Genomic DNA, 18218 nt, shown 5'->3' on the forward strand with positions numbered 1-18218 from the left:
GTAGTTCCCACCTGCCCCACTGTGGAGTCAGAGCAGAAGTGGAACAGCCACTCTATGTGATTTTAGCATGTTTAATACTTATGAAAACAATAAACAAAATCCTCAAGTGGGGCCATTTGACCTGTACTTCTGTTCTTTCTTGGGAGGAATATGAATATAAGCTTGAGCTGGCCTCAGGGAGGGTGGTAGAGCAACTGCACGGATTACATGATGGCTCAGGAAACTAACACAGACCGAAGCCCTCTCCACCTTCCTTCCCTGACCTTGTCCTCACCTTGATTCACCACCCACATTGTCTCTATCTGCTGCTATTTCCATCCCCGGTGCTCCCCTACAAGGGTGCTCATCCCCTTCCCTTTCCCCTTCCAGCGAGCACACGCTTGGTGGATCTGCCTCTGAAAACACACCTGATCTTCCCTTCCTCCCTCTCCCCGAATGACCTGTGCTAGCTGTCCCTCCTGCTTTGTCTTCCTCCCACGACCCTCCTCCCCTCCCACTGTTTTATCAAACTTAGGATAAGAAGCAGATGACTCTGGGTCAATAGTGAGCACCGCTGTCACGCTGAAGATTTTAAGCCATGAATAAAATGATGGCTTACATTGCTGAGAAATGATTTCTATACATTGAAACCAGAAGCCAAATGCTGGAAGGCCGAACAAGGAATTCTTTCTCTCCCCCATTCTCCTCACTTCTTTTTTTTTTTTTGCGGCCCTCTCACTGTTGTGGCCTCTCCCGTTGCGGAGCACAGGCTCCAGACACACAGGCTCTAGACGCACAGGCTTCGCGGCCATGGCTCACGGGCCTAGCCGCTCCGCGGCATGTGGGATCTTCCCAGACCGGGGCACGAACCCATGTCCCCTGCATAAGAAGGCGGACTCTCAACCACTGTGCCACCAGGGAAGCCCTCTCCTCACTTCTTAGTACTGATTTAAGAATACAGAAGCTGGAACCATGCAGCAGCTCTGAATACGAAGCAAGGAACAATATCCCTGAAAGCAACCAAATTACAAAGTTCATCCATGCCTAACAAGCCATGGCTATAGACTATCAGGAGGATTAAACAGTAATTCATGGGAAGGCCCTCTTCTGTTGCCAGAGACGAGAAGGAAATTTTACATTTGAAATCTGTTCTGAGTGCAGTATAGTAATGATGGTGGCTTTTAGTCCTGGACTCAGGGGCAACTAAAAGGATAGCCTCATTGCCACACCAGGTGTGTGTCCAGGATGTCCTGGTAAAACAGGAGGATTCCCTGTTCTCTGGTTCCGTGGACACAAGATGGGGATTAACTGTACTGCACCTTGGTCTGCCCCTATTAACACTAAAGTAAAACAGGTCCTTCCCGTTCCTGGTGATATGAGCTTCTGAGAGTTGGCTGATGCTAGGGCAATAGTGGCATTCTCTGTCACCAGCCCTCTCCTATAGACTCTGCTGCTTGGAGGATACCTGCTGATTTGTTTTTTGCCACACTGATCTGGAGCATGGTTTTTTTTCCCTTCACTACCACTAGCTCCAGGGTATTATTCTTGTCCTCATGTGTATTTTATTTTTTTTTATTTTTTATTTATTTATTTATTTTTTTGCGGTACGCGGGCCTCTCACTGCTGTGGCCTCTCCGGTTGCGGAGCACAGGCCCCGGACGCGCAGGCTCAGCGGCCATGGCTCACGGGCCCAACCGCTCCACGGCATGTGGGATCTTCCCGGACCGGGGCACGAACCCGTGTCCCCTGCATCGGCAGGCAGACTCTCAACCACTGCGCCACCAGGGAAGCCCACTCATGTGTATTTTAAAGAAAGAGCATGGTAGCAAAAACATAGTCTGTTGCTTTGGGAAAGAGTTTGAACGGGAAAGAAAGGTTTAGGCATCTTTTGCTGGACCAGTAGTAGTTCTCAGTAAAAGTTCTGAAAGATGGTTTCTCTCTGCCCAGGCTACTTCTACCATAGGGCACTCAAATTGAGCCTTTCATCTCTGGCATATGTGTAACTCCTCCTTGGGGCCCTAGAATTCTGTCTCCCTGCCAGAGACACGATCCTTGAGTACTGATCACTGAGAAATTATTCCTGAGTGCTTTGTTCTGTGGAGCAAAACCCACAAGTCTTTGAGGGACTGGTGAATACTCATAATAAGTGGTTTAGCAGAAGACACACGCATTAGAAACAGCCGAGGAAGAAAGCAAATGCAGTTGTCACATCTATATCACTGATAACTCTTTTGGTACTTTTTCTCTGTGTAGGAGTGGCAGAGCTGGGAGTAGAGTCTTGTCAAAAGAGAAAGAGGTCTGGAGATCTGAGCGGGGGATACTTGAAATATGTTCCCAAAGCCCAAACTTGGAGGTGAAAGTCTTGGGAGAAATTCAGGCAGCGAAAAGGACAAGGATCCTGCTTCCCTGGAGAACCTACTTTCAGGGACTTGGTGTCATTGCTGGGTAGGGCTCTTGACCTCTCCTTGAACTTGCCCCAATATAGAGCCATCTTTTTCCACTTTGATCTCTTCCATCTTTTACTCTTACACTTAACCCCTGTCCTAATGTCCTTTTTGGGAGCTTCCCTTCCTGTCCACCTCTGCCTCTCTCTGTCTACCCTTGCTGTGTTTCCCTTATTTCTGGAGTTGTTTTCAGTGGGAGTGGCAGCTTCTTTGAGCAGGGGCTGTACTCATCCCTGAGAACAAGTTCTCACTGGAATCACTCTCCAGTGAGCTGATGTCTTCCAGTTTTAATTATCTGCTATCTGTGCATCTGAAAACTGAGGGTTTATGGGTCAGGTGGTTTGTTAAGATGGACATCACTGGTGCCTACTGTTCTGGTTTTTTGGGTGGTAGCCCCGAGTCCAGATCTGCAAAGGCAGAAACTCACAATCCACGGATGTTCAGAAAGTCAGCCTGTTCCCAAGCCTTCAGGAGAGGCTTCTTCATTCCCTCCTTGACTACTTCCCTCCTCCAGCCATTGGGTTAGGGTGGCATTGACAGCTCTCCCTCCTGCTCTCAGGATTCTAGTCTCCCCTTGGTATAACACTACTGCTACTACTAATAGGCCTTTCTTATTCCCTAATCACCTAGATCTTCAAGAATGAAGCAAGAGGGCCATATCCCCCAGATCACTTGAGTATTACCTGCACGTAATGTTCCGTTGACATAGGTTTCATCATGTTCGTCCCCCAAGTTGGGGTAACACCCTAGCCTTATGCTACCTGCAGGGCATGAATGGTGATGACAATGGTAATATCTAGATTTGTAAAGTACTGTGTGCCAGACCACGTTCCAAGCAGTTTTACATATGTAAACTCATTTAATTCTTACAACCCTATGACATATTATTTCCCTTTTACATATGAAGAAACTGAGGCACAGAGAGATTAAATAACCTTCCCAAAGCAAGTGAATAGGTGAGTTAGTATCAGAGCTCAGGTAGTCTGCCTCCAGAATCTGGGCTCTTTGTACCACCTTGATGAGGGACTGGATGACTGAAGAGTAGAGAGCTTTGTTGTCGAGGACGTCCTTCAGACTAGTTTAGAGGGCAGAGAGGGCCAAGCTTCCCTTAGCTGAGCCCAGGCATATCTACTTGGTCCCTCATAGCCCACACAAGTAAGACCTAGACCCTCTGTGGTCCCCCATATTTCTAGGGGACCACCAGCTCTGGCTTTACCTGATTGTACTGCTAGACTCCTCCCAGAATTCTGTCAGTGGCTTGATCGCATCCAGCTGCCTCCCCTGGTGCTCCAAGGAACATAGGGGCAGGCCCTCTGGAATTAAAGGTGGTTTGAAGTGAAATGGCTAGAGAAATGGGGCACAGAACTTGGCGGGTAGGGCTGATACACATGCCCAGAAAAGGAAGAAGAGTCAACAGACTCACGTTAGGGTATAAAGGTGAAGAGATGTGGGCATCATGAAATGAAACCAAACTCTTCTCTAACTCCTGGGAGGGCTCCAGGTCTCACTTATTCCCCAAGCCAGTTCTCAACAGGAGGATGTACTGCCCTCTAGGGGATGTTTTGGAAGTCCATGGGAGTATTTTTTTGGTTGTCATGATATGTAGGGGGGTGGGGTGGGGATGGGGGAGGGTTTCCTGGTATTGAGCATTCAGGGGTGAAAGATGCTAACCATACTGCAATGACCAGAATAGTGCTGCACAAAATAAAATTGTCCCACATCCCACATGTCTTTTAAAAATACCATTGTGTATTAATGTGAAAAACCTGTTATAATCACAGCTTCATTTTACATACGAACACAAAGTACTTTTTGCACCTTTTTAAACACTGGATTTTCAGAAATGCAACTAACATGTAGATTGAAGGAACTTATAATGTGTTTTGTTCAGAACTTTATCATGAGTTGCTTACCGTTTCAGAAATCCACGTCATCAATGACAATACTGCTTATGGTATTTGAGTCACTGATACATATGCCCCTATCAGTTTGCATTAGTTGCTGTTGTATTTACAGTGATTCTATGTGTAGGTTCAAGTCTCTACTATGTTATATGCTTCCAGTGTAGTTATGCCTGAACATTACATATTAAAATACAATTTTATTATAAATTAATCTTTTTTTCACCTTTGTAATACGGTTAGAGTATTATATTTACTTTTTGAAATTATGTTTATAGTTTATATTTACATATGAATATCGTTCCTGGATAGTAAAATGGGCACTGTGTCTGAGGGGTTTGGGAACTGTTGCCCTAAGCTTTTGGAAAGCCATGCCCAGCACTAGCCTGAAGATTCAGGAATTCATCTTTCCCCTGCCTCCACCCTTTTTTTCTCTAAAAGAGGCCCCCAAACCTTACTGCCAAGCTGTAAGTCTTTACCATGAGCTGAACACTCAGAGAGGGACCACAGGATAAACAATGGGGACTCAGCTGGAAGCCACACTTAATGCCTAGAAAGGAAAGCCTTTGCAGGACAAAAGGATCATGTCTGTGTTGTGATGATGTCTGAATTGTGAAGCAGACAGTAGTAGACGGAGATCTGACCTGTGGGCAAGTTAGGCCCTCCTGCCTGAGTGTGTACTGGGGGAGAGGTTCCCCACTTGCTTCAACTGAACAGAAGAAAAAAAGGGAGGAAGAGGATGACTAGGAACTAACATGGATGGGGCTTCTACTCTATGCCAAGTACTTAGTGACAAGGTTTACATATATTCTCAATTTCTTCTTTTAATTGCACCATAGGATAGATATCGACTTAACAGAGCTCAAGGTTCCACAGTCACGTTATTTGTCCCAGGTCACAGAGAGCTTCAACAGGAATTAAAGCAGGACTGGTTTGATCCGTGTTTTAGGTTGCCAAAAACAGGGGTGAGTTCCTCCTTTAGACCATTCCTAATTTTTGGTTCTTTTAGAATAAGCAAAGAGAGACTTCCCTGGTGGCGCAGTGGTTAAGAATCCACCTGCCAGTGCAGGGGACACAGGTTTGAGCCCTGGTCCGGGAAGATCCCACGTGCTGTGGAGCAACTAAGCCCGAGCACCACAACTACTGAGCCCGCGCGCCTAGAGCCCGTGCTCCGCAACAAGAGAAGCCACCACAATGAGAACCCTGCGCACCACAATGAGGAGTAGCCCCAGCTCGCCCCAACTAGAGAAAGCCTGCGCTCAGCAACAAAGACCCGACGCAGCCATAAATAAATAAATAAAATTTAAAAATGCTTTAAACAAACAAACAAACAAATCTTCTAGATGACTCCAAAGCTGAGCGCCTAATATGTCAACAGCAGAGACCAACCCTGAGTCCCTAATATGTACTGCTCCCTGGGGGGACCAGCCAGACACTTGATGTCAAGTTAATTACATTGGATTTCTTTCATCATGGAGGGGGCATAGATTTGTCTTCACTGGAATAGATGTTTTGGACATGAATTTGCCTTCTTTGCTCATAATGCTGCTGCCAGCACCAACACTGGGGGAATTCACAGAATGCCTATTCATAGTTATGACATTCCCCATAGTATTATGTCTAATCAAGGAACTTATTTCATAGCAAAGGAAGTTTAGTAATGGGCTTGTGCTCATGGAATTAAGTGGTCTTACCATGTACCCCATCATCTGAAAGCAGAAGCTTATTTGAAACGTGGAATGGTTTACTGAAGATTCACAGCAGCAATTGGGAGAAAATACCCTGAAAGAATGAAGTTCTGGCTTACAAGATGCAATATATGCTTTGAATCAGAGACCATTACATGGTGTTTTCTCCTCCATGACCAGAATACAAGGGTTCCAGAGCCAAGCGGTAAAAGTGCGGGTGGCTTTTTCACTATTACACCTAATAACCAACTCATAGAATTTTTGTTTCTAGTGGCAACTCTGGGCTCTACTGGTTTGGAGGACTTAGTCTCCAGAAGGAGAATGCTTCTACCATTAGACACAATGGTTCCATTGAATTAGAAGAGGATACTGCCACCTGGTCATTTTGGGCTCTATACATCACTGAACCAAGAGGCAAAAAAAAAAAAAAAATTACTTGGCTGGCTGGTGTGATATATCCTGATGACCTAGGGGAAGTTGGGATGCTGCTACACAATGGGAGCAAGGAGAGCTATTTCTGGAACCCAGGAGATTCTCTGGGGCACCACTTAGTACTTCCTTGCCTAAGAGTAAATGTTAATATAGCAACCAAAAAAAAAAAAAAACAGATAGGACAGACCTTGAGTCAGAAATGGAAGTTTGGATCACTCTACCAGGTAAAGAACCCTGATTATCTGAAGTTCTGGCTGAAGACATAGGAAATATGGAATGAGTAGTTGAAGCAGTTCATAGATATTAATTATGGCTTCTTGACCAATTACAGAAATGAGGACTGTGGTAACTTGGAATATTTTCTGTTTGCTTGTTTTAGATATGTGTTTGTCTAAATTAACCATTTTATTCATCTCTCCCTTTCTTCCCATTTTTGTTATTATACTAGTTGCTGGAAGTGAACTTCACAATTTAATCTTTAGGTAACAAAAAATTCAGTGGAACTCTGGGTTTAAGGAGTAACTAATATAGCCAGAGATGGACATGATGACTGGTGGCCTGTTTGAGGAACTGTGAAAAGCTCTGTGTTGTAGTCTGACTTTACCTCCCTTCTCCAACTTCACTCCCAAACATAAATATTTGTCCAATTTCTTAGATGTTTTAAGGCAGAGCAGCAAATTCATGTTAAGGGTGGTTGGGCAGGTAAGGAAATGAGAGTAGTGAGAATTCAGGCCCTATCTAGAGGAAAAAAACTATATTCAGTTCAAGATGATTGTTGCCCTGTGACGCTCAAATGTAGCCTTAATTTAAATAAACAAACACACTTCGTGTGAGATAAACAAAAGATGTCTTCCTGGTTGTTTCAATCTCTACTTTAAAAAAGTCATGCAGGGCTTCCCTGGTGGTGCAGTGGTTGGGAGTCTGCCTGCCGATGCAGGGGACGCGGGTTCGTGCCCCGGTCCGGGAAGATCCCACATGCCACGGAGCAGCTAGGCCTGTGAGCCATGGCCGCTGAGCCTGCACGTCCGGAGCCTGTGCTCCCCAAAGGGAGAGGCCACAACAGTGAGAGGCCCGCGTACTGCAAAAAAAAAAAAAAAAAAAAGTCATGGAGTTTTCAAATATGTAGGAGAAAAACCATTAGTGTGTTTCAAGGAAGCCAAGAGATAAAGTGTTATCAGAAAGAGGAAGTGGCCATTAATGTTAAATGCTGCTGAAAGGGTGAGGACGACTGAAAAAAGACCATCGGATTTGGCGAAATGGACATCATTAATGCCCTTGGACAGGAGCAGTTTCAGTAGAGTGATGGGAACAGTGTGTTGAAGGGAGAATGGGAGGTAGGAGATAGTGCCTTAGACTTGTTCAAGAAGTTTTGCTATAGAGGGAAGCAGAGAAATGGGACACTAGCTGAAGATGCGAATAAGGGAGGTATTAGATTGTTATGTGTAGGAAGATATTTCATTTGTGTTGTATTTTTCTCCACAATTACCAAGTGTCTTTTGGTTTCATTTATAATATATTCTGCCATTAAAGAGGTTCAAGATTTTATGTACTTCCTTTAAGATTTCTGGACTTCCTGTCTTATTTAAAGGTCTTTTCCATTGGAGGATTAAATGAATATGCTTATTTCCTTCAGATACTTGTATTTTATTGCTTAATATTTAGATTTTATTTTATTTTATTATTATTTTTTTTTTGCGGTACGCGGGCCTCTCACTGTTGTGGCCTCTCCCGTTGCGGAGCACAGGCTCCAGACGCGCAGGCTCAGCGGCCATGGCTCACGGGCCCAGCCTCTCCGCAGCATGTGGGATCTTCCTGGACTGGGGCACGAACCCGTGTCCCCTGCATCGGCAGGCGGACTCTCAACCACTGCGCCACCAGGGAATCCCAGTACTTGTCTTTTTATGCCTGGCTTATTTCTCTTAGCATAATGTTCTCAGTTCATTCATGTTGTAGCATATGTTACAATTTTCTTTCTTTTTATAGCTGAATAATACCCCATTGTATGTATAGATATACCACATTTTCTTATCCAGTCATCAGTTGTCCAGGAACCTTTGGGTTGCTTCCACCTATTGTGAATAATGCTGCTATGAACATGAGTGTACTAATATATTTTCAAGACCCTGCTTTTAATTTTTTTTGGATATATACCCAGAAATGGAACTGCTGTATCATATGGTAGTTTTGTATTTACTTTTTTTGAGGAACCTCCATACTTTCCATAGGGGCTGTATCATTTTACATTTCCACCAACAGTGCACAAGGGTTCCAACTTCTCCACACCCTTGTCAACAGTTTTTTTTTTTTTTTTTTTTGCGATATGCAGGCCTCTCACTGTTGTGGCCTCTCCCGTTGCAGAGCACAGTCTCTGGACGCGCAGGCCCAGCGGCCATGGCTCATGGGCCCAGCCGCTCTGCGGCACGTGGGATCTTCCCGGACCGGGGCACGAACCCGTGTCCCCTGCATCGGCAGGCGGACTCTCAACCCCTGCGCCACCAGGGAAGCCCTGTTTTGTTTTTGATAGTAGCTATCCTAATGGGTATGAGGTGGTATGTCATTGTAGATTTCATTTGTATTTACCTAATGGAATCTATTAGCTTTTCTATTAAAATGAATTTGGGTTAATTTTTCTTTTAAGAGAAATGGAAGACAGTCCTTGAAATAAATGGAAGCACTCTGGGTTTTGGCAAAGCTGCTGTTAAAAATCTTATCTTTAACCTCTTAACAAGGTGAAGAATTGACTTGTGAGAATCTTGGGTTTTTGCTATCAGTAACCGCCAAGGGAAAAAGATATATATGTTTTTCCATAATTATTTAAGGATTCCAGGATATTAATGGTGTACCATTAGCAAACCAACAAACCAGCTAATGAGCTATTAATATTATACCTAAAATGCACCAACAAAACAAAGTTGTGTGTGCATGAGTTTGTAGGGGTGAATGAGATTAGTGCTAGTTTGTAAAGTAATCCTTTAGGCAAGATTGAGAAACATCTTTAAAGGACTGATCCTCAATATCTTAGTTGTATATCAATTTATAGTTTACAAAGGTTTCCATACACAGGATGGAATCATATGATTCTTACAAAAGTCCTGGGAATTCAGTAGGGCAGGTATCATTATCTCAGTTGTTTACAAATGCAGAAACAGGCTTACCTAAGCCAAGTGACTTGCCCTGGGTCAGCTTGTGAGTGGCTGTGATATTTTAAAAATATAGATCTTGGTGAAGAGGGAATCTGTTATAACCCATGTAAACGCAGAGCCTGACACACAGTTTAGCACATAGTACGAACTCTGTGTACTATAGTACAAACTCACTGAATATTTGTTGAATGTATGAATGTGTCTTATGAGCCTATTTCAGAGTTCTTTCCATGATACTATGTAACCCCATGCCATGAAATCAAATTCTTAACAACTGAAACCGGTTGGGGAGAAGAAGGAGTTGGGGAGGAGAGGGATTGGGGAAGGTGGGAGGTTGGGGATGGGAAAAGGGGCAGGGATTATTCCCAGAAGAATGAGGAAATTGGAGATGGAGGCAGCAGCTTCTGGAAATGTCAGTGTTTATTAAACATTTAAGGAGATTTGGGGGCTTGAGAAGAAATATACAGAATGTAGAAAAATCCTAAGAATCCCCTGTGGCTAGGAGTGCAGCCTCTCCCCTTTCCCCCCTGTTTCCTATTTGTTTTTCCTGCTTTTTCTTTGGTTATTTAAAAGCTATTTCTTAAGGCTCATTTGTCCCCTCCTCAACCCCCTCACCTATGAAGATCCTTTGTCTCTCCCTCTCCTTTCCCGTGGCCTTGAGTCCCAGAACAGTGCTCCAAAGTGGTCAGCGGGCACCATTCCTGTAGCTGAGGTTTGAGGATCAGGGGTCCCTCTGCTTGGGCTGGCTCTCCGTTAAGGATTTAATGGGGGGTGGGGAATTGCCAAAGCCACATGACGTCATTGGTACTCAGTCATGGGGGGAGGGTAGAGCATGGGCACAGATCAGATAAACAAACAAACAAGAATGGATTAAAAAATAAAAAATAACTAACAACCTAAATAAAACCTGAAGGAGAATCTGATCTGGGTGACCTGGGTGTTAGCTGGGAGGGCAGAGTCTGGAGCTGGGCCACCTGATGGAGGGGAGGGAGGGTCAGAGAGAAGAAGGTCAGAGGGACAGGCTAGGTGGTGCAGGGGATGGGAATATCAGGTGGCTTGGAGTTGAGGCAGGGGGTAGCAAGGTCCCTTTCTTCTCAGCGCCAGAGGAACGGGCACCAAACACACAGTCCCTGGGGCAGGTGAAGCATAGGATGGAGCCCTGGGTTTCCAGAAAGCCAGGGGGTGAAGGTGGGGGAGAATATGAAGTGCCTGGGGAATGAATTTTGGAATGAAACTTACATCTCAAAGGGAAGTGAGGGCAGGGCAGGGCTGGGGAGCTAAGGAGGAAAGCACCTAGACGGAGGATAGAGGAGCCTAGGTCCCCCTTTTCTGGAAGGGCCTTGGTGGGGGGGGGGTGATCACTTTTCTGAGTCCAGGCCCATCATGTTCTTGAGAGCGTTCTTGAGGCTGGTTCTGCTGGGGGACTTGACAGCAGGCCGGAGCTCCGAGCTCTGCTCATCCTTTCGTAGCTCCATCTCTATGACCACCATCTGAGAGCCTTTGGAAACCTCCGCCCCTGACCCCTTACCCCCCGCCCGGCCCGCTAACCGCTATTTCTTATCCTTGCGAGACTCCCCCAACCCTTTAGTCTTCTTCTCACTGGCAGCTTTGGTGCTTCTGCTGTGGTCCAGCATGGCATACAGCACTGGCGTCTGTGGGGAGGAGTGCACGCATCAGTCACCGGTCTGGTGGGGCTTGACTGTTCCCATCCTGCCCCTGACTGCTGCCCGGAGGCACCCCAAGTCCCGCTAACCTGCCGGCCGCGCTTCGACGAGTCCTTCACAGACTTGTGCAATTTCCCCTTCTCCATGGCACTGCAGGGAAAGGGGGTGCTATGGATTTGGCCCTGTTGGAGCCCCTCACGGAGGGGTCAAGGCTTCCTTTTCCCTTTGGCCCTCCCACCCATTGGGTTAGTCTCCGCCCAGATGGGGAGTAGTGGGTTGGGGAAGGGGAGTCGGCTCCGCCCCTTACCTGAGTCTCCTCTGTAGGGCCGCCTGCCTGCGTAGCCAGCAGTACCGAATCAGGTAGAAAAGCAGCAGCAGCAATAGAACACCCCCCAAAACACCCCCGATCACGGCTCCCAGCACCACCCCGTACCTAGTAGGCACTAAAAGGGGAAGGAAAAGAAGTGGGGGAATGAGCAGGGACAAGTATCTTTGGTTCCTAGCCCCACACCTATTCCCTACGGTTTGGGTTGTAAGACATCCCAACCAAGGCTGCCTTCTGCCCACTCTCCCAGAGCCTGAGGGGCATTAGCCCCGGCATTTTGCCCCTTCCCCCAGCCTCTCAGGGAGGCCCGATCCCCTCTCTGAACTCCCTCCCATACCCACATCCCACATCCTCTCACACCTTTTTCAAAGACATAGAGCGTGACCTGAGAGGTCTTGCCCACTATGTCTGGTGGGTTTTTGACGTCACAGGTGAAAGTGCCGTTGTCACTATAGTCCAGGTTGTGTATGACAATGGAGCCATCCTTCCAGAGAGGGTCCCCTACCCACTGAATGCGCTCTTTGAAGGTCCCCACCTCATCGATGTAGGGTTGTCCCTTGGCATAGTGGAAGATCTATGAGGAATGAGGGGAAGCATGTATTTCTAGCTTCAAGGTGAGGGATTCTGGGCTGGTGAGGGTAATGCTGGGAAGGGGTTCAGCCCTAGTCAGTGTGACAAAGATTGCCACTTACCTTGCCAACGATGGGGTTATGGCTCATAAAGGATTTCCCCTTCCTTAGCCCAAGTTCTCTTTTCTGTGGTTCTTTGAAGCACCCTTTCTGTTATACAATCTCACGATTCCCCCCAGGCACTCACCGAGATGGCATCGCGGCCTCCTTCTGGCTGGTAGCGCCAGGTGAAGGAGATGTCATCTGAGACCCACTCACTGGACCAGAAGGAGCAGTGCAGGGTCACCTGGGAGCCCACAGCACCGTGGACCTCCTTGTCCGTGTAAACCACAATGGCCTGGGCTGGGGAGAGCACTGCAAACATAGAGGGGGAATCAGATGCACATGTGGGCCCAAAAAGAGATATAGAGGAAGTGAGATCAATAGGAAGTCAAGCCTGAGTCAGAGGCCATAGAAAAGACTGGGACAGAAATGACGAATTCTGAGGTCCAGGTCTGTCTCGCCTAATTGAATAGATGAGTGGAAATGCTGTGTTGGTTCAAGCTCTTCAGCATGTTCATAGAGGAAATGAAATCAGCAGTACCAGAATTCTCCTGAGGACTTCCAGAAGTTGAATTCTGTCTCCAAGTCTAACTTTCCCTTTGGGTCAGTATCTAATTCTTAAGCTATCCCTTAGATGCAGGCTTTACAATTTTTAAAACTTATTATAAATTATACAGGTAACACATAGTGCATTCTTCTTGTAACTATTCAAGCAATAGAGATAAAGAGAGATAAAGTCTCTCTTGACCAATTCCTTTCCTGTAGTCCCCTCCCAGATATTACCAATGTTATCAGTTTAATGTGTAACCATTTTCTATGTGTCAGACTCAATATAAACTCAAGATACACATATACTTATAAGAAATAGCTTCTTTCTCTGGGCTTTCTTTTCTTTCTTTTTTTTTTTTAACATACATTGCATTATAATCTACTTTTTTTTTGCTTAAGAACATATGTATAAAAAGAATATATGTATCTGTTGGGAGTGTTCCACTTGGATGCGTACAGATCAATATTATTTTTAACAGCTACATAGTATTTCACAGTACAACAAACTCAAATGTCTTGCAGAAAAATTGAAGATAACTAGAGAATGTAAGTCTTCTTCCCTGACCCAGCTGTTTTCATTGCTGAATCCCTGACTGCCATACAGCTGCTCTTGACTGGGGGCGGGGGGTCACGGAGGGAAAGACCTCATATCCCTCTCAGGGGGAAGCTTGATTCAGAGCAGGACCCCCAAGCCCAAAGCTCAGATGACTCTGCATTTGAGCCCCTTGTGGTTCTGGTTTGACCCTCCTCACCCTCCTCTTGGCCATTTCGGCCCAGTGCCACTCCCAAGGCTCACCCACACAAGGCCATTCCAGGGAGATTATGTGTGTGGGCTGGCCCTGGCTGGGGGCAACTGTAGACCCTTTTGTTCTATGGGAGGGGGAGGAAGCAACCAAATAAATAGAGACCCATTGTCTGACCACTGACCAATGTTGGGGGCTCATGCCTCCCCTCCCCTCACTGCCCCCCACACCCCTGCCCGTGGTCCATAGTCCCAAATCTCCCACCTCAGCATGCAATACCAGTGACTCACCTCCTGGGACTCAGCCTTTGAGCCTTCTTGGGTATCCCAAATGTAACAAGGAAGGTTATTCATTGGATCTAACTTCTATTCCTCCTGTTCAAATATCAACCACTGCCCTTCAGCTCTGTTCAGTGGTGCTATGAGTGGGACAGAACTCTCTCTCCGTCTTATACTTCAAGATCCCCTCTCCCCATTTCCCTCACCACGCCCTTCTCCAACTCCCTATCCTTAACATTTTCTCAGGATACCTCTGAATAGTCCAGTACAGTCCAGAAGAGTCTAGCTTCTAGGTTTAGGACTCAAGGAGCTGACAGCAGAGAATCTCAGACATTCTAACCAGCCCTTCCTCCCCTCCCCCCATTTGCCCTACTTCTCACCCACTGCACTAGGCTTCAGGGCAGTTTGGAGAAGGGAACAATCCATTCAGATAACTCTGCTTTGAACTTCTCTTCCTCACCCAACATCTGCCGTGGGGCAAGGAAGGGGGTGGTCAACTTATGTGGAAGATAGCTTTAGATGAGACAAGACCCTAGAATCTCATAGAACCTCCCTTCTACTCTGTTCACCCACATAACGGACAACAGATCCACAGAGAGAAACTGAGGCACCAAGAGACAAAGGATCAGAGGAGTTGGGATCACAGACCTTGGGCTCCTTCCTTAGATCACATTCCCTGACTTTTCTCTTCAGGGAAACTAAGGTTAAGGTACCTTCTGCACGACTAGGGAATGAGTAGGGACAAGAACCCAGATGTCTGAACATGTTCCTTACCCAGCTCTAACATTGCTTCCTACTAGGCCTTCACCACCGCTTTGGGGGCATGTTACTGGTTTCCAACCCGGGTGCAGTCAGGTCCACTTCAGGGAAGCTCTCTACACTCTTTCCCCTTTTCCCTTCACAGAACACCTTTACCGTTACAGCCTCCCTCCAAACTATATATATATATTTTTCTCTGCATAGAATATCACCTTCCTGCTCTTGCTCACTCTTTCTTTGATTGCAGTGAGGAGCACAGCGAAGGCTGGGGGAAGGTTGCTGAGAGACAACCTGAGCCCCGGGGCCCCCAGACTGGGGTGGCTCAACTTACCCAAAGAGGAGAAGAGTAGCGCAGCCAGGACAGGACTGGGGTTGGAAGAGGGAGCCCCAGGAGCCATAGCTGGGGCAGGGCTAGGGCCCGGAGCGTCTGCGGGGTTGGGAGAGTGGGGGACAAGGAACTGAGCGGGGGTTCCTGGAACCTGCTTAAAATCCCCCAGGGCCCCAGTATGAGGGGGCTGTCCTGAGCCAGTAGCCAATTGCAGCCTGGCATGTGCAGTTGAGAGGTGGTGAGGAGGGGGGCAGAACGCAGGGAGCAGAAGGGGCATTGTGTCCTCTGGGTGGAGGGGTGGGGGGGACACATACCACCCCATACACTGAGGGCTTTGTGTCTGCTGGCCTCCCCCTGCCCCAGGCTGGAATGTCGGGGTTGGGGGTGAGGGAGAGGGACAGAAAAAGGGACACAAACACATTTCTCTGAGGGACAGATGGGCGGAGGAACCTGAATCCTAAGGCTATGAAAAGGGATTCCTCCCTAGCCTCCATGCCTGAGAGTGGCTCCCCTAGAGCTCTAGGAGTTAGAGGCAGGTTTCCCCCAGAGAACTTTCAAAACAGGATATCCCTGTTATCTTCACTACTATGGGCTGCATTACAGGCTTCTTGAGATGACCAAGTCCTTTGGGTGTCTTTTTTTTTTTTTTCCTATCTCTCTGCATCTTGGGTGATTCTTTCCAGATAAAAAACTTTTTTTCCGTGGGAAAATACCCAGGGAAGAATACCTTGATCTTTCCCTTTTTTTCAGGAAGTCCTTCACTGCCTCATGCTGCAGTTTAAGTCCATTTCAGTTAAGAGCAAGGCAACAAAATTATATTGAGTGCCAGCCAGCTACATATATGAGTATGTGAATATGTGGGTATGTGAGTAATAGAAAGAGGAATAAAAATTAAGATCCTCCTTCAAGGAGTTCAAATTTTAGTTTGGGGAGAATCAGAGGACAAATCCATTAACAATGAAATATAATAAACCATGATGCTTGGTATAGCAGACTGAGGAACAAAGTGCTGAGAGTATAAGTGAGGGCACATAGAGCTACATTAGGAAAATTAAGTTATGTAACAGAGATTAAACACAAAAATATCAATAACTTTCATTTAATAAATGAAGTTCAGAGGAAGGGGGAGTCATGTCTAGAAGGCAATATTAGATGTGGACAAACCTTTAAGGATGCATGCCATTTTGAAAAGGAGAAATTGGCAGTGAGGGTATCTAGGCATATAGAACAACAAAAGCAAAGACAAAGAGATAAGAAAGTGTGTGTGTGTGTGTGTGTGTGTGTGTGTGTGTGTGTGTGTGTGTGATGGGTAGGTTTGTGAAGTTTTGGGAATATTCAGGGCATATCTGGTGTCCTCCATTTTTACTCGATTTGGGGCATCTTGAGCAAGCATGAGAGGAAAGGAGTCTGTACAGGAAAGCTGAAGCCAGTTTGTGGAGGGCCTTAAATGACAGACTAAAGGGGGTGGATTTAATTTTGTACATCAGAAGAATTTTGCTGATGGTTTGGGGATGGTATTAGGGGTTAGGAATGGGAGTGTCTACATGGTCAGAGATGAGTTTTAAGACAAATACGTTAGTGAAACATTTGAAGAACTAAGTGAAAGAGGCATTCATTGGATTTTTTAATGTGAAGCTTCCAAGAGCCAAAGCAAGATCAATGACTGGAAGATCAATAGCAGAAAACTGTATTTTAACATAACAACTGCCTAATGACTAAATTGTTTACTAAATGAAACTTGTTTTTTGAGGTACCCATTATCGAATGTGTTAGAACACACTTTTGAAAATCAGCTGTCAGCAGCACTACAGAGGAGATTCCTGCACTGGAGAGAAAATCGGGTTGGAGAGCCTGTAAGGTCCCTTCCAGTCCAGAAGTTTATTAAAGTGCTTTCTTTGCCAGCATTATAGAAATGCAAAATAGTATATTCATTTGATGCAGAAATAAATGAATCTGTGCTATTTAAGTCCTGAAAGGAAAAGTACATAAGCGCTAAATATAAATAAGATCTGAATATTAATGTAACGAATATGTTTTTATTGCTGAACAGGAGTTGCTCTGGGCTGTCTGCTTCACTTCTCCTCACCCTTCCTCCTCAAAAGAGGCTCAAGAACTTTTGCGCTTTTCCGTTCCTTTCCACTTGCTTGTTTTCTCCCTTATGTTATAAGTGCTCTGGAAGTGATTGCTGTGCTTGGGTTCCTCAAAACTGTTTTTATGTGTATAAATCAAAGCGAGTTCTCCCCCACCCCTACCCCAGGTTCTTCTGGCAGTGGGTGTCACCCACATAGCCCTGAAACAAGGAACAAGGGAGCGTTGTCTTTGGTTAGTGGGCATCTAGCTCATGCAGCAGCTCAAGCCCAGGAATTGTGAGACATAAAGCTAATCGAGGTGGTTAGAGGACGCTCCGCATCCTCGGAAATGGTGCTCTGAGAGGTTCTCTCCCCCACGGATCTCAACTAGTGCACTGTCTCTGTATTGGTGAAGACGGTCACACAAGAATGGGAAGGAGCCCAAAGTACCTTTACAAAAAAATTTTTTTTAATTGAAGTATAGTTGATTTACGAGGTTGTGTTAATTTCTGGTATACAGCAAAGTGATTCAGTCATATATATATTCTTTTTCATATTCTTTTCCATTATGGTTTATTACAGGATATTGAATAAGTTTCCCGTGCCATACAGTAAGACCTTGTTGGTTCCTATTTTATACATAGTAGTTTGTATCTGCTAATCCCAAACTCCTAATTTATCCCTCCTCCTTTCCCCTTTGGTACCTATGTTTGTTTGTTTTCTATGTCTGTTTCTGTTCTGTAAATAAATTCAGTTGTACCATATTTTAGAGTCCACATATATGTGATATCATGTTATTTGTCTTTTTCTTTCTGACTTACTTTAGTATGATAATCTTTTGGTTCATTCATGTTGCTGCAAGCCGAAAGTATCTTTTTCCCTGCATGTCTCAGTCACCCTATAATACTTTTTAGTCCCACCTGGGAGGAGGAAGGCGTGAAACTAGACTGAGAAGTCCTCAGTGAAGAATCTGGGTAAGTCCTCTGCTTTGTGGTGCTAAACAAAAATGAGTGTGTTTTTAGAGGTGCTACCTGTGAAGCACCTCTAAAAACAAAAAGGTAAAACGTAGACTGCAGAATTTGAGCCAGCGGCAGCTCTGCGAAAAACTTGTCACTTTTTACAAGTCCGCTGAGAGAGGCGGGGTCAGAGACTAACTGCGCACAGGAGACCTGCGAAGAGTCGGAACTAGGGCTGAGCCGGGGAAGCAAGCTCCCAATCCTCTGAAAGAGCTGGTGTCGTCACATG

At 45.8% G+C, this 18218-nt stretch overlaps 1 protein-coding gene across 1 annotated transcript; it reads right to left on the bottom strand.

Annotated features, from left to right (window-relative positions):
• Positions 1 to 10945: 10945 nt before the first annotated feature.
• MPZ (myelin protein zero) lies at positions 10946 to 15020 on the bottom strand (the record flags this gene model as incomplete). The annotated part of the gene is given in 7 exon segments (XM_082614779.1): positions 10946 to 11137; positions 11141 to 11239; positions 11341 to 11401; positions 11559 to 11694; positions 11937 to 12150; positions 12393 to 12559; positions 14908 to 15020. Coding segments are annotated over 7 exon segments (936 nt in total). The 5' UTR covers positions 14975 to 15020.
• Positions 15021 to 18218: the final 3198 nt, after the last annotated feature.

The sequence above is a fragment of the Mesoplodon mirus genome, assembly GCF_964341445.2.
Source record: "Mesoplodon mirus genome assembly, chromosome: 3".
Taxonomy (NCBI): domain Eukaryota; kingdom Metazoa; phylum Chordata; class Mammalia; order Artiodactyla; family Ziphiidae; genus Mesoplodon; species Mesoplodon mirus.